This window comes from Argentina anserina, chromosome 3, assembly GCF_933775445.1.
Source record: "Argentina anserina chromosome 3, drPotAnse1.1, whole genome shotgun sequence".
NCBI classification, from domain to species: domain Eukaryota; kingdom Viridiplantae; phylum Streptophyta; class Magnoliopsida; order Rosales; family Rosaceae; genus Argentina; species Argentina anserina.
In genome coordinates, this window is record NC_065874.1 from 34,944,245 (window position 1) to 34,957,522 (window position 13,278).

Consider the following 13,278-nt stretch of genomic DNA (forward strand, 5'->3'; position numbering starts at 1 on the left):
GAATGTTCCATCCATCACCAAAATAAATAAAAAAGTATTTCCAATACCAAGTAATAGATTTACCGAATTGTTGAGCTGAGTAATTAAGCTGATTGGTTCTTGAGTACTATGCAAATGCTGACCCTCAAAGATCTGGGCAACGCGGTTTGAGATACAAATGAGAAGTGGTTCTCTTTTACAGAAAACTTGGGAACTCTGACCAGCTTTGGACGTGCATAGTACACAAAGATGGTCACTTTAAAAAGATAACGGTGACTTGCGCAAGCAATTGACTCTGCTGTCGGTCTTAGCCTGAATATCAGGCTTCTGTATATGCAAGGCTTTTGTTTTGTGAACACGAAAAGTAGCAAGTAGCAAGGCTCCAGCTGTTGAAAGGTTTTGGTGTTGTTTTCTGGACATTCTGTGTATCAATACAGGGCCTTGTTAGCAAGGCATACATGTAAGGCTGGTGTTGGTGCACGCGTAACCCACATAGCCATTGTGTGTGCGCAGGTTTGACATTGACAGACAGACAGCACTAGCAATGTGGGTTGAGGGAATTAGCCGCAAACAAGGTGTTTGATGAATTGTCTCAGAGAGTTTAAGGCACTAATAAGCTGGCGTGCAGGCTTTTTTGCTTCTCTCGGTATGCATTTTCTTGAGACTAGTATATTCTTAACGTCTAGTTAATTCTCCTATTTAGTTTGCTTGTCTGGTATATTCTTTATTCTAAAGAAATGGAATTTACAGAAAGTTCATGTAGCTATAATAACTTGGGAAGTAGGAGAAGCTTGGTTTAGATTTAGATTAAGGTTATGTCCCACCCTGTATGATATGACTGACTACTGAGAAAGCTTGATATATTACATATATTCTAATTCTGAATCTGGTGAGGTTGATTCTTTCCAAATCTTTTTGGAGAAAAAATCAGTCACAATACTAGCTTAGGGCAAGTCAAAGTAAAAAGGAATCAGGAATGTTATAGTGAATGGTGGGTGGGTCCATTAATCCAAGAAGATATCCAACCTCATGATCTAACATGGTGCTTGTCCCTTGTATTTTGGCTTTCTGTTTTCTACTGGAAAGCCCTGGAGATGAAGATGATGAGTTGATGACCACTTGCCTCTCACGCATGCGCCACCACACGCATGTCAATATATGTCTTTATTTATTGATTAGTAATATACATGCCAGTAGTGTATGTTGTTGATCATAATCGAATTAAGATTTATATCACATAATGGAATGTATTAGCTAGATACTAGAGTAGATAATGATAATTTTCAGTGTTATTACCGCCTTGATTCTTAACCAAAACTACAATTATAGAGGACTTTTCCACTATTTAGCACTGCTGTAAGTACTGGGAACCAATCATTGCATATATCGATATATACTACTTGAGTCTCATATATTCCTGTTGCCTAATTTGATGCTTTGATTAGAAATTGACCCCATACTTATCTCCCAAGGACAACAGCATGCTAATTTGTTTTGTAGAAATTATCAAACTTGTCAAAATTGAGAGTTGGGGTAGGAAAGTCATTCACTGATCTGGGTATTTAGTTCATATATTTTTATGACATGACTTTATTGAATCCCCTTGAAAACCATGCAGCTAAGTAGATTGAACACAATAGTTTCTTTATACTAGCTAGCTATCTATATTTATCAGATAATTAAAGAACTGGTGATTAAAATGAATTCAATGCCTTCATTGTGCTTTCTGCTACCAGGTCGATCATATAACTGATACAAGCTCTTCTGCACTTTACGTTGAATATATATATATATATACTCAGCAGTGTTGAACAACTTTAAGTAGGATGAAGATTTCAAAATTGCAAAATTATGAAAGAATTGCCAACTAGGGTAAGTAACCCTAGAAAAATAGTACCTATTGCTAGCTCCGAATTAGATGCTATATATCCCTCCTTTTCTGGTTAATTATCATCTGCAAAATTATTTCTATCTAGTTAGAAATAAGATGCTGTCCCTTAACTTATCTGCAAACATTTTGCTTTGTAAGTCATATGTTTGTTTCTATACTAGAATTGAAAAAACCAGTCCACCTAAAAAGTAGTTACCATGAAACTCATCCTCTCTGCGTGTTAAAGACATATGCTGGACTCTCATCAAGCTTACAGTTGATATATGTGAATACTGCTGATAATTTCACTGCCCTATTATTTTCAGAGTCAAACTGCATGAAGTATGTAGCTAAACTTGAAAATGCAATAGTAGATTTGGAAAATCTGACATGAAAACAGTATTGCAGCAATATTGTTTCCATCCTTTTGTGTCACATATTTACATCAAACATTTTAGTTCTAGATGGCGAATTCTTGACTATCTGTTAAATGCCTTTAGAAAGATGTATCTCTTTATGCACACTTGAAATTTCTGCTTATGAAAGCAAACTAGATGTATATACTATTTAAATCATATTATGATTCCAGGAAGATGCAATAATAGATTGCTATAGATGAGGATATCTTACAACAAAGCAAGTTCTTGACATTCATATGGAAGAGGACTTCATGATGTGAACTTTCAAGGTTTAACCGTGCTTCGAAAGTCTTAGGTTCTTGATTAAAATTCTTTGATTATGCTAGAGTTAGAATCGATTCACGCAATGTGTTAGGAGACTTTTCCCAACAGACAATGATTTTGATCAAGTATAAGTTTGCTTCTTCTAGTGAGCATTGTATTCTTCATAAATCAGTATAGACCAGCAGAACATTGTATACACAACAGCTTGATCCTCCAGTAGCTGTACATCTTAGGGCATCATAACTGCATGAAATATATAGATTTCAATACAGTTTCCAGTAGATAAAGAAAGGTGATGAATTCATTATAAACCCTAGACTGCTCTACTTAGGAGAAGCATAACTAGTGGAAACACTAGAAATGAATGTGTTTTTGCAAGTTTTTGTGGTGCAATTGATCCATACTCATGTAGTCTATGACTCTATGGACTTTTCTGAGCTAGAAAGTAGGGTTTATTAGTAAACTACAGGTTCTGTAGACAGTATCTGAGAAATGCAAGACAAAGTCCCTAAAAATATGGGGTTCAACACTACAACCTTTAAAAAGGTAAAACACAATAACAATATGGTATTATTCTTGGTAATATCATGTAAATTGGTCTATTTCAGTAAACATCCATAACTAGTATTATAACATGCTAGACCTTATTGTCTGTCAAGGATTTCCATTTAGTTTAGTAAGCCTTTGAACTTCCGAAGTAGATTTACTTTGCTGTGAAATTTTTATGTATCAGTGAAGATGCATTAATAGCATTCAATTATCAATAAGCATTTAAAAATGATCATATGCACGGAAATTTAGGACAGTTTTAGAGATTATGTGCTTTATTACTCGATGATTATTCAAACTAAACCAATGCAGCTGACCAGCTGTTTAACTGATTTGGTGAAAAGGAAAATGGAAAAAGAAATCAACTTTTTATAGCTATTATGATGAAGGGCACTTGCATTTTTCTTAGCACTTTAGCAGCATTAATGGTAACTATAATGGAGGTCTGCAGTCCTCCTAAGATAAAGATAGGTACAGTAGGTACTAGGTACTGTACTGCAGATGTACAAATTAGAAGGTTTATACCTTCATATTAATGTATATAGATAGCTAGCTTGAATGATAAACTATCATCATGGCTTTGGAAGAGGGAATACTAGTGTTCTTGCAGCTTTGAAAGCCTTGGAACACACGCAGTATAGCAAGCATTGTTTGAAACTGAAATCTACCCACTTGGAATTGGAAATCATAAATCATCTGTTACTCAACTCTATTTAATCTCAGCAATCCATGTGATACTTTGATAGGATACACAATGGCCACTAATTCTCAGTATTTTTGGGGTCTAATCCTCTCACTTGCACTATATTTTAATTATACATATTCGGCACCTCATGTAACTTTTCTGTACTCAAAACTCTAGTTTCACTGTCTTTCATTTCCTCTCTAGATGTTACCTCCATTTGCTCCCATTTGTTTGAGTTTCTGCAGGTTTACATAGTCTATTTGGGGCTCAGTCATAATGTTCATGAACCTCACCTGACTTCAGAACATCATGTTCAGCTCCTTTCCAAAGTTTTTGCCAGGTTTATGTTCATGCTGTGTTTCTCTGCATATACATAGTGATTCAATTCTTTATTTTGATCTAATGTTTTATGTATTTATTTGTATTTTTCATCTTTAGTGAAGAAGATGTTAAACGGTCAATGCTTTATAGCTACAAGCATAGTTTCTCAGGCTTTTCAGCAAAACTCAATTCCTCACAAGCAACCACCTTGGCCAGTAAGCCATTCTTTTCTTTCTTTTTTCTTAGGGTTTTCTGCATGCTTTTCTTTTCTTTTCTTTTCTCAATGTCCATGAGTTAGCTTATAATCTCAGTACTTGTTATAAAAATTGCATAGTTATTGATGTAAGACGAATCTAAATTGCAGAGATGAAAGGAGTGGTATCAGTTTTCAGAAGTAAGACACTGCAGTTGCACACAACTCGGAGTTGGGACTTCTTGGGCCTTAACCTGATCAGCAGCACTAGTATGACTAGTGCAACGGCCTCTCCATTGCAACTAGCACATGGCCAAGACATCATAGTTGGGATTTTTGATACAGGTTTTTTTAATTTAACATGCATATTATTTAATTATACATCTTCAATAGTTGACCGTAATTAACTCCTAGTATACTAATGCGTTTTTGTGATCATTAATTAGGTATATGGCCTGAATCAGAAAGTTTCCAAGAAGAGCCACATATGAGGCCTATCCCCACAACTTGGAAGGGAAACTGTGTGAAAGGAGAGATGTTTGAGCCCGCAAAAGCATGCAACCGAAAGCTAATTGGTGCCCGCTACTACCTGAAAGGCTTTGAAGAAGAATATGGGCCACTAAACGCTAGTGGCAATCCAGAATTTCGATCAGCTAGAGATTTTCTTGGTCATGGGACACACACAGCCTCTACAGCAGTGGGTTCGGTAGTGAAACAAAATGCAAGCTTCTATGGTTTTGCAGAGGGCACTGCACGGGGTGGAGCTCCTAGGGCTCGTCTAGCAGTGTACAAAGTTTGTTGGGGAAACAATTATAGTGGCAGGTGTACTGGAGCAGATATTCTTGCAGCTTTTGATGATGCTTTGCATGATGGTGTTCATGTAATTTCAGCATCTATCGGATCACCACCACCATTAATACCATTCTTTGCATCAGAAGGTGTTATCGGTTCGTTTCATGCAATGCAGTTAGGTGTTAGTGTGGTGTTCTCAGCAGGTAATGAAGGGCCAGAACCATCACAGGTCACAAATGTTGCTCCTTGGAGCCTCTGTGTTGCTGCTTCCTCAATTGACAGAATGTTCCCAACCAGGATTCTTCTAGATAATAAGCTCTCCATCATGGTAATTTTAATTTTTTTTGGCACGGTAATTTTAAAATTTTGGATAATAGATGTTGATCTATATAATAATATGCAGAACCTGATAATTAAAAAGTTGAAGATAATGTTTGGTTCTATATACGGTTGTCAATCTTGTTTGAGGTTATTGATTATCAGTGTACAGCATCTACAGCTGTACTGCAGATACCCTCTCTATGATGTAATAATTTCCTAACTAAAGCTCTGCCAAGTTTTGACAAGGCAGCATATGTATGCCGTGCCAGTAAATATATTTACTAGCTGATACTATTTTGTACAGGGAGAAAGCCTAATCAGAACACCTATCAATGCGAAATTGGCAGATGCGACGGTCTACTTTTATGATGGGTGACTTTCTTTTCTGTCGACTCTCCAGCTATCTGATTTCTGATATAACGACTTGTTGTAGTATTCAAGTGCAAAATATGTATCTGTTATATATTCTACAGGATATGCACGTCAAGGAACTGGAATAAATCAAATTTTGCTACAAATAGAGTAATACTATGCTTCTCAACCATAGGACCGTATGAAATTGGTGAGGCTGAAGTAGCTGCCAAGCTAGCCAATGCATCTGGTTTGATCTTTGTAGAACCGATGTTCAGGGAGCTTGGTGCTGACATCATCCCCTCAGTCCATGTCAACCTTGAGGAAGGGACTCGGATCTTGAACTATCTCGCTGAATCTCCTACGTAAGGCGACACCATGTATTGCATGTCTATCTTTGTATGTGCGAGTTTGCATTAGATGTAATACAAATGTTGTGAACTACACAGGAAGCCTGTTGTGCAGATAAAAGCAAGTAGAACTATCATCGGGAAGGCACCTGCCCCTAGAGTTGCATACTTCTCTTCAAGAGGTCCTAACTCACTTACACCTGATATCCTCAAGGTACAAATAATAGCTTCTCACGTTATTAGGAACAAGTAAATGTGTCTGCTGGAGTGCTGGTCCATCCTCACATTTAGGAGGACACAGGCAGTACGTTTATACCTCATCTTTATAACTTGATCTTGATGTGTTATAATGTAACAGCCAGATATAAGTGCTCCAGGAGTAAACATATTGGCAGCATGGCCCAATCAAACTTCTCCAACCTTGAGACGCGACGATAAACGATTAGTTAACTGGAATTTTCAGTCAGGAACATCAATGTCATGTCCTCATGTCTCTGGAGTTATTGCTCTCATCAAATCTGCACACCCCGATTGGTCTCCTGCAGCCATTCAATCTGCTGTCATGACCACAGCATACACAAGGGACACATCATTCGATACCATCCTAGCCGATGGACCGATGAAAGCCTCCAACCCTTTTGACTTGGGTGCCGGTCACATAGACCCCATCAAGGCAATGGATCCGGGGCTTGTCTACGACATGAAAACAAGTGACTATGTCCACTTTTTATGCAACACTGGCTACACAGAAGAACAGATAAACATGATAGTTCTCTGCCCTTCAGGAACTGACACAAGCTGTCCGCGAGTGCCGGAATCAAATGCCAATATAAACTACCCATCAATCACAGTTTCAAATCTCCAGTCAACTGTGACAATCAAGAGAAGGGTGCGTAATGTGGGCAAGAATAAGAACTCCATGTATTTTGGTACCATTTCTGAGCCTGATGGAGTGGAGGTAGTGATATGGCCTAGAGTTTTGGTATTCTCCTGGTTCAAAGCGGAAAACACATATTATATAACGCTGAAGCCACAGAAGAAGTCTCAAGGAAGATATGATTTTGGAGAAATCGTTTGGTCTGATGGCTTCCACAAGGTAAGGAGTCCTTTGGTTGTTTGTGTCAACACTGCTGCTCAAGATTTCAATGAACCCCTGGACTTGAGCTACATGTGATCATTGAAGAAGCTGTTCGATACTACTCGATCTCCATTTCCCAAATTATGTGGCTGCTGCTAAGCCAAGTTTATATGTTATTAATTGAACAAATATGTTTATGCATTTGTTTCTCCTCTGGAATCAACATAATGCTATTTCAAATTCACTTCAAATCTTCTATCAAAATCGGTTGGAAAATGGCTCCAACATGCTGTGCTGTAATTCCCAAGTAGCAAAACAGTTAAAACTGGGACGGGGACATGTTCGTCCTTTTGTAAATTAGGGTTTCAAAACAAGGCTGCAACTAGTCAAATCCCCATCACCGCCCAATCAGGAGAAAGAGCACAAGGCACACGTCATGAATGCCATTCGTTACCCGCCACGTGGTTGTGCGAACCAATAGAATAGAGTCGATGAGCTGACAGCGTGACCCGCGGGTAATACGTGAGGGGAGTGGCGTTGGAGGAGCCGTGGTGCTATTTGAATCACCGCTTTTGGATGAACAAAACCCTCTTTTTCCAAAAACCCAAACCCTTGGCGGCTGTGAGGACCCCGTTGTCTCTCTCTCTCTATCCAACTCTCCCTCTCTAATTTGGGAATTTAGGGATTCGAGGGTTGCTCGGAGTCTCCTCCCTACGCGACAAGATCCAGCTATCAATTCACGGCCATGGCCACCGTCGCTCCTCCCGCTGATCGTATCCTTTTTTCCATCTATTGCTTTGCTTTGGATTTCGATCTGTTTTTTTTTACCTTATTGCTTTTCGATCCAATTTCATCTTCTCTGATTCTGTTTGCTCTTGTTTTAGATCGCTCTATTATTTTGTACTCTATCTATCTGCAGCTCGTCTCCCAACTCTGTGGCTATAGATTTGATGTTTTTTAATGCGTAGAAACTCAAGTCCTCTTGTTAATTTTGCATAATTTCTGCTTAATTCAAGTCCTCCGAGGCCTGTTTGTGTTGTTGTTGTTGTAGCTAGTCAATTGAGCTATTGAATTACAATTCAGGTCGATACTGTCGCGTTGCTTCGTTGATTCTTCTGTTTGCTTATCATTACAAGATGATGAATTAGCTGTAGACCGAATTTGCAATTGCATGTGTTTCCTTCACTCTGATTGCTTTAGAAGCAGCAGATTTGCTTCAGAAGTTGTCATTAGATTCTCAGACCAAGACCCTGGAAATTCCAGAGCCTACAAAGAAGGTACTATGCATGCTTTACTAGTTTTCACTGACCAACTGGTTTTAGTTCAAGTCGATGATCTGACGTGTTCATTTTGCTTTCTCTGTGCAGCCTTCTGTCAACCAGTACGGGTCTATTGATTCTGGCAATGCTGCAAATGGTCAGATCCCATCTGACCGCTCTGTGACTCCACTGTCCACCGACTTCTTGGATCAGTCTTTCTCCTATCTCCCAAATGGTTATCCATCTACAGCCTATTACTATGGAGGTAAGCAGCGCAATTTTGTTTTCTGTTGATTATTACTTTGTCTGTGAAATTATTGTCATGACACGAATGGTGTCCTTGTCCTGTGTTTTTAAGGCTATGATGGGACTGGAGACTGGGATGAGTACTCGAGATATGTGAATCCAGAGGGGGTAGATATGACTTCCGTAAGTTCTTTTCTTCTCATGATGGTTGCTCTGTTTTCCAGGTCGCACATCAGTTATTTACTAATTTGTAATTTTATTGTGCGCTTTTTTAGGGGGTTTATGGAGATAACGCGTCTCTTATGTACCACCACGGTTATGGGTATGCACCATATGGTCCTTATTCACCAGCAACTTCCCCTGTTCCGACTATGGGAAATGATGGTCAATTGTATGGGCCTCAACACTACCAGTACCCGCCCTATTTCCAGCCACTGACTCCAACCAGTGGACCGTACACTCCTAGTCCTGTTGCCCCTCAGAATGAGGTATCCACTTCTTTAGCTGCTGACCAAAAGCCTCTGCCTGTGGAAACAGGTAATGGAATTTCTAATGGCATTGCAAATAATGGAAGTGTGAAAGGCAGTAATGGTTCTGCTCCCTTGTCAACATTTCAAACTACGTCTTTCAACTCCAACGGATCATACGGACGAGGTGCTTTGCCCACGCCTGTTCCTACTCCTGGTTACCAGGACCCAATATATGGTTACGACACAGTACATTCTCCAATTCCTTGGTTAGATGCCCCACTTTTTTCAGATGGGCATAGACCTGTGCCAAATACACCCATTACATCAAACTCGTATGGCAACAGAATTCCATCTTTGAGGAATCAGAACTATCGTCCAAATTCTCACTTCATGGTATTGTTATTTCCAAAATCTTGTTTCTTTTCATGTGGTAATTGATGTGTAGTGTGTCCCTGATATTGTGTACTGATCAGCAGCATCAGCTTTCAAATTAAAATGGTGAGAGGAAATATTACTGTTATGGGTTAATATGGATTCCTTAAGGTCGTGGGAAAATCTTATTGGTTGAAGTAGACTTTTAGCCAGTGAAATATTGTTAGTACTTTATTTCTTATGAAGCTAGTAAATGATTTGTACTGTTTATCTTGTATATTTAATTTTTAAATGCTCTCATGTTAATCAATTTCACTTTTTTTATCCTACAGGGTTTGCACCAACCCAGACCGCTTTCAGGGATCGGTACAGCACAAGGGTTTATGAATAGTAGCATGTACCCAAGCAAGCTATTTGGCCAGTATGGGAACACGGTTAGATCTAGTCTGGGATACGGTTCTCATGGTTATGACTCGCGAAACAGTGCACGCACATGGCTGGCAGTTGACAACAAGTATAAACAACCAAGGGGACGCAACGGTGGTTACTATGGATATGGTAATGAGAACTCTGATGGTTTAAATGAACAAAACAGAGGACCTCGAGCGAGAGGCTCAAAGAACCAAAAGAGCTTTGCCCCTAGTGCAGTAGCTATCAAGGGACATAACGTGCCCGCAAGTCTTAGTCATGATGAGGAAAAGGATATTAGTACTGTACCAGACAGAGAGCAATACAATAAAGCAGATTTTCCAGAGGATTATACTGATGCCAAATTCTTTATCATCAAGTCATATAGTGAGGATGATGTGCATAAGAGCATCAAGTATAATGTTTGGGCCAGCACACCAAATGGCAACAAGAAGCTTCATGCAGCATACCAAGAGGCTCAGGAGAAGACTGGTGGCTGCCCTGTATTTCTCTTTTTCTCGGTAAGTATTGGATTTGAGAGGCTTTTTGTATATGATTTTTTATATTAGAACAATTATTTACCTCGTTTCTTTCTTAGGTCAATACCAGTGGGCAATTTGTCGGCCTTGCTGAGATGTTGGGGCCTGTTGATTTCAATAAGAATTTGGAGTACTGGCAGCAAGACAAATGGAACGGGTGTTTCTCTGTCAAGTGGCATATTGTCAAAGACGTTCCTAACAGTTTGTTGAAGCATATTACTCTTGAAAATAATGAGAACAAGCCTGTGACTAATAGTAGGGACACTCAGGAGGTAATTTTACATCTACATTTTTTCCCTACTTTTGTGTACTTTGTTCTCAACTTGAATATTAATTATATGGTATTTGCAGGTTAAATTGGAACCAGGGCTCAAAATGATCAAAATATTCAAGGAGCATTTGAGCAAAACATGCATTTTGGATGACTTTGGATTTTATGAGTCCCGCCAGAAGACAATTCAGGAGAAGAAAGCTAAACAACAGCAGCAGTTTCAGAAGCAGGTAAATTGTTTTTTGCAACCTGTACTATTTTAAGTTGTCTTTGTTCTCTTTCATTTTTACCTCTAGCATGGACTGGCGCGGCTATTTACTATTTTGCAAGTTCACCTTTGCAAAGCAGGTAAAATTTTCCTTGTTTTTGCTGATACAAAAGCAGGTATGGGAAGGAAAAACCCTTGATGAGAAGAAAGAGGTAGTGACAAATGGGCAAGTGGAAACACAAAATTCATTGGATGTTCCCTCTGAGATAACCAAAGAATCTATTCCAACAGTGCATCCCAGTGAGGAGCTGAAAGTTAAAGAAAATGGATCAACTGCAACTGGAGAAGCCCCAAAGGGTGCCAATCCGGTTGTGGCTGAGAAGAGGGTTGTAGCAAACGGGGTGGTGGCAAACGGTTGCTAGCCTCTGCCTTGCATAGTGGCGGTCTATGTCGGTGGTACTCTTCAAAATGTTGTGCTGGAAGCTACTTGCATATATCCATACTTGGTGGACCGCCCATGATGACTGAGTCTTGCCTTGGTTGAATAGTCCATATTTCATTGAGTAAAGGCAAGATAGTCGGCACTCAAAAGTATCTGTATGTTTGAGGCAGGCGGGCTAGGGTGTTGGTAGTCTTAAGTATCACCTCAGTTTTCTTTCCGTTTCTACTGTCTTTAGCTAAAGCTCCTAACAGGTTTTGATTGCATAGGTTTTTGGGTTTAGGGTCTTTTTTCGTGGGGTCTTATATTTTGGTATTTTCTTGTTTTTGTTTTTTGCATTTTCCTTGTTTGTTATTTCCTGTCTTGTAAATCTAGATCATTTCCATTGCTGAGCAGCTCTGCTATTATATCTGTATGTGAGCTGGAAGGAAGGTGGGAAAATATTGCAATACAGTCAGTTTTACCCTTTTGGTTATGGTGGTATCTGTTTTCCCGTCTTGGTACTCCTTGCGGCAGCAAAATAAATTTCTGAGTGCTGGTAGCCTGGTATGGTAGTACCCCTGCAGGTTCACTCAGTCACCCTTGATGTGGAACCTACGCATTCCCAAGACGAGGAGAACCCACGGGTTCCCCGCCTTTGCCCGATTAGTCGATTCTTCAGTGCTACAGATGTTACAAACGACCTAGTGAGTGCCATCAGAACAGCCAGATTCGTCTGTTGAAGAATCTGCTAAGGGTGTACACGAGCCAAATCCGGCCTAATCCACAACACTGATTTTTCACTCTATCTATAATTTTATATGTTTTTGTTGTCTCACACAAAACTAAAAGCTTGAACAAATCCTTAAATCACATTCAACCGGCTTGAATGAGACTTCAACTCTATGTTTTTTTAGTTTTTATTTAATTCTAGATTTTGATTTATCTTCATGAATTATCGAGTCATTAGAATATGAAGATTTTTATGTTAGAGCTGGAAAAGAGAGAAGAAAATATAAAAACCCAACAATCCTCGTGCTTTCAAAACCTTCTTTTTCGGGAGCGCGCTTCCGAGTACTTCTGGGAGCTTCTGCTTCCAATTCTAATTTCAAAGCAGGAATCGGACTTCCGGTAAAGCTTATGTGCATCGTAGCATAGGAATCATTAGAGATTTAGGGTCTTGTAGGGTTTAATTTATTGAATTTCTCTTATTTCCTTCCAACACAAAATGAAAGTATTTCTAGTACAATTAGACTCTTACCCGTGCGATACACGTATTAATTTATCGCACGGATTAATGTATAAAGACGAAAAGAGCAAGATTTTGACAAAATTACATATTTTGTTTTGTAAAGGCTTGTCTGTTTTGATTTTTTTTAACACAATGTTTTTATGTAATTGTGTTTTATACAAAGGGTATTTTAAACAAAACACTTTTTAGTGATTTTCTTAAGTGCTGGTTTTATATAGTAGTATAAAACTATAGATTGATTGAATTTTATTAGAGAAGTTATTTTTACAAATCGATCTTCAACAAACGAGTTGAGCTTTTAACAAGTTTTACTTAGTTAGGACCTAAACAAACATACTACTTATTTTTTATAGTTGAATTAAAGATTGAGTGTGTATCTTGACTCTGCTCTCATGAACATGAACCGAACGGGCTGAAAACTAACCGAATTTGAATTGTTAAACACCTGTGGCTCGAGTCTTCTTATGGTCATAGGCGCTGCTCTTGGTTGTTTTTGTTATAAATTGGAATCACACAACGTATCTGGACCGAAAAATTTGAGGAATTGATCTCTATGTAATTGGATGTGTATTAAAATTTTACATGTGACATTTTAATTATCGTACCACTTGACCGATCACACACACATCCATTATATATGACTTAACCTCGAAAAACAATGGA

The 13,278-nt window shown here is 38.8% G+C and overlaps 2 protein-coding genes across 5 annotated transcripts; both read left to right on the plus strand.

The window, feature by feature from the left end:
- Window positions 1-115: 115 nt before the first annotated feature.
- LOC126787909 (subtilisin-like protease SBT3.18) lies at window positions 116-7,410 on the plus strand. 2 transcript variants are annotated; one of them, XM_050513826.1, is made up of 10 exons: window positions 116-375; window positions 493-625; window positions 4,012-4,106; window positions 4,205-4,302; window positions 4,452-4,625; window positions 4,727-5,400; window positions 5,698-5,765; window positions 5,867-6,109; window positions 6,194-6,308; window positions 6,453-7,410. In XM_050513826.1, the coding sequence occupies exons 4-10, from the start codon at window positions 4,227-4,229 to the stop codon at window positions 7,266-7,268; spliced, it is 2,166 nt and encodes a 721-aa protein (XP_050369783.1). In that variant the 5' UTR covers window positions 116-375; window positions 493-625; window positions 4,012-4,106; window positions 4,205-4,226; the 3' UTR covers window positions 7,269-7,410. The 2 variants fall into 2 exon arrangements, with proteins under 2 accessions (XP_050369783.1, XP_050369784.1); XM_050513827.1 differs by lacking the exons at window positions 116-375; window positions 493-625 and adding an exon at window positions 3,060-3,916.
- Window positions 7,411-7,753: 343 nt separating this feature from the next.
- On the plus strand, window positions 7,754-11,859 carry LOC126786114 (YTH domain-containing protein ECT4-like). Of its 3 annotated transcripts, none has more exons than XM_050511831.1 (9): window positions 7,754-7,945; window positions 8,376-8,449; window positions 8,540-8,696; window positions 8,790-8,860; window positions 8,953-9,540; window positions 9,852-10,448; window positions 10,526-10,738; window positions 10,818-10,967; window positions 11,119-11,859. In XM_050511831.1, exons 1-9 carry the CDS (start codon window positions 7,918-7,920, stop codon window positions 11,365-11,367), a joined length of 2,127 nt encoding a protein of 708 aa, XP_050367788.1. In that variant the 5' UTR covers window positions 7,754-7,917; the 3' UTR covers window positions 11,368-11,859. The 3 variants fall into 3 exon arrangements, with proteins under 3 accessions (XP_050367788.1, XP_050367786.1, XP_050367787.1); XM_050511829.1 differs by having other exon boundaries at window positions 7,755-7,945; window positions 8,373-8,449; XM_050511830.1 differs by having other exon boundaries at window positions 7,756-7,945; window positions 8,373-8,449; window positions 11,122-11,859.
- The last annotated feature ends 1,419 nt before the right edge of the window (window positions 11,860-13,278 follow it).

Excerpts from the sequence above, each read along its gene's own strand:
- LOC126787909 (XM_050513827.1), top strand. The coding sequence starts at position 3,836 with ATGGCCACTAATTCTCAGTATTTTTGGGGTCTAATCCTCTCACTTGCA. Across the intron at positions 4,626-4,726 it reads AGTTGGGATTTTTGATACAG|GTATATGGCCTGAATCAGAA; the intron begins GTTTTTTTAATT and ends ATCATTAATTAG. Across the intron at positions 6,309-6,452 it reads TTACACCTGATATCCTCAAG|CCAGATATAAGTGCTCCAGG; the intron begins GTACAAATAATA and ends ATAATGTAACAG.
- LOC126786114 (XM_050511829.1), top strand. The coding sequence starts at position 7,918 with ATGGCCACCGTCGCTCCTCCCGCTGATC. Across the intron at positions 10,449-10,525 it reads CTGTATTTCTCTTTTTCTCG|GTCAATACCAGTGGGCAATT; the intron begins GTAAGTATTGGA and ends TTTCTTTCTTAG. Across the intron at positions 10,739-10,817 it reads ATAGTAGGGACACTCAGGAG|GTTAAATTGGAACCAGGGCT; the intron begins GTAATTTTACAT and ends TGGTATTTGCAG.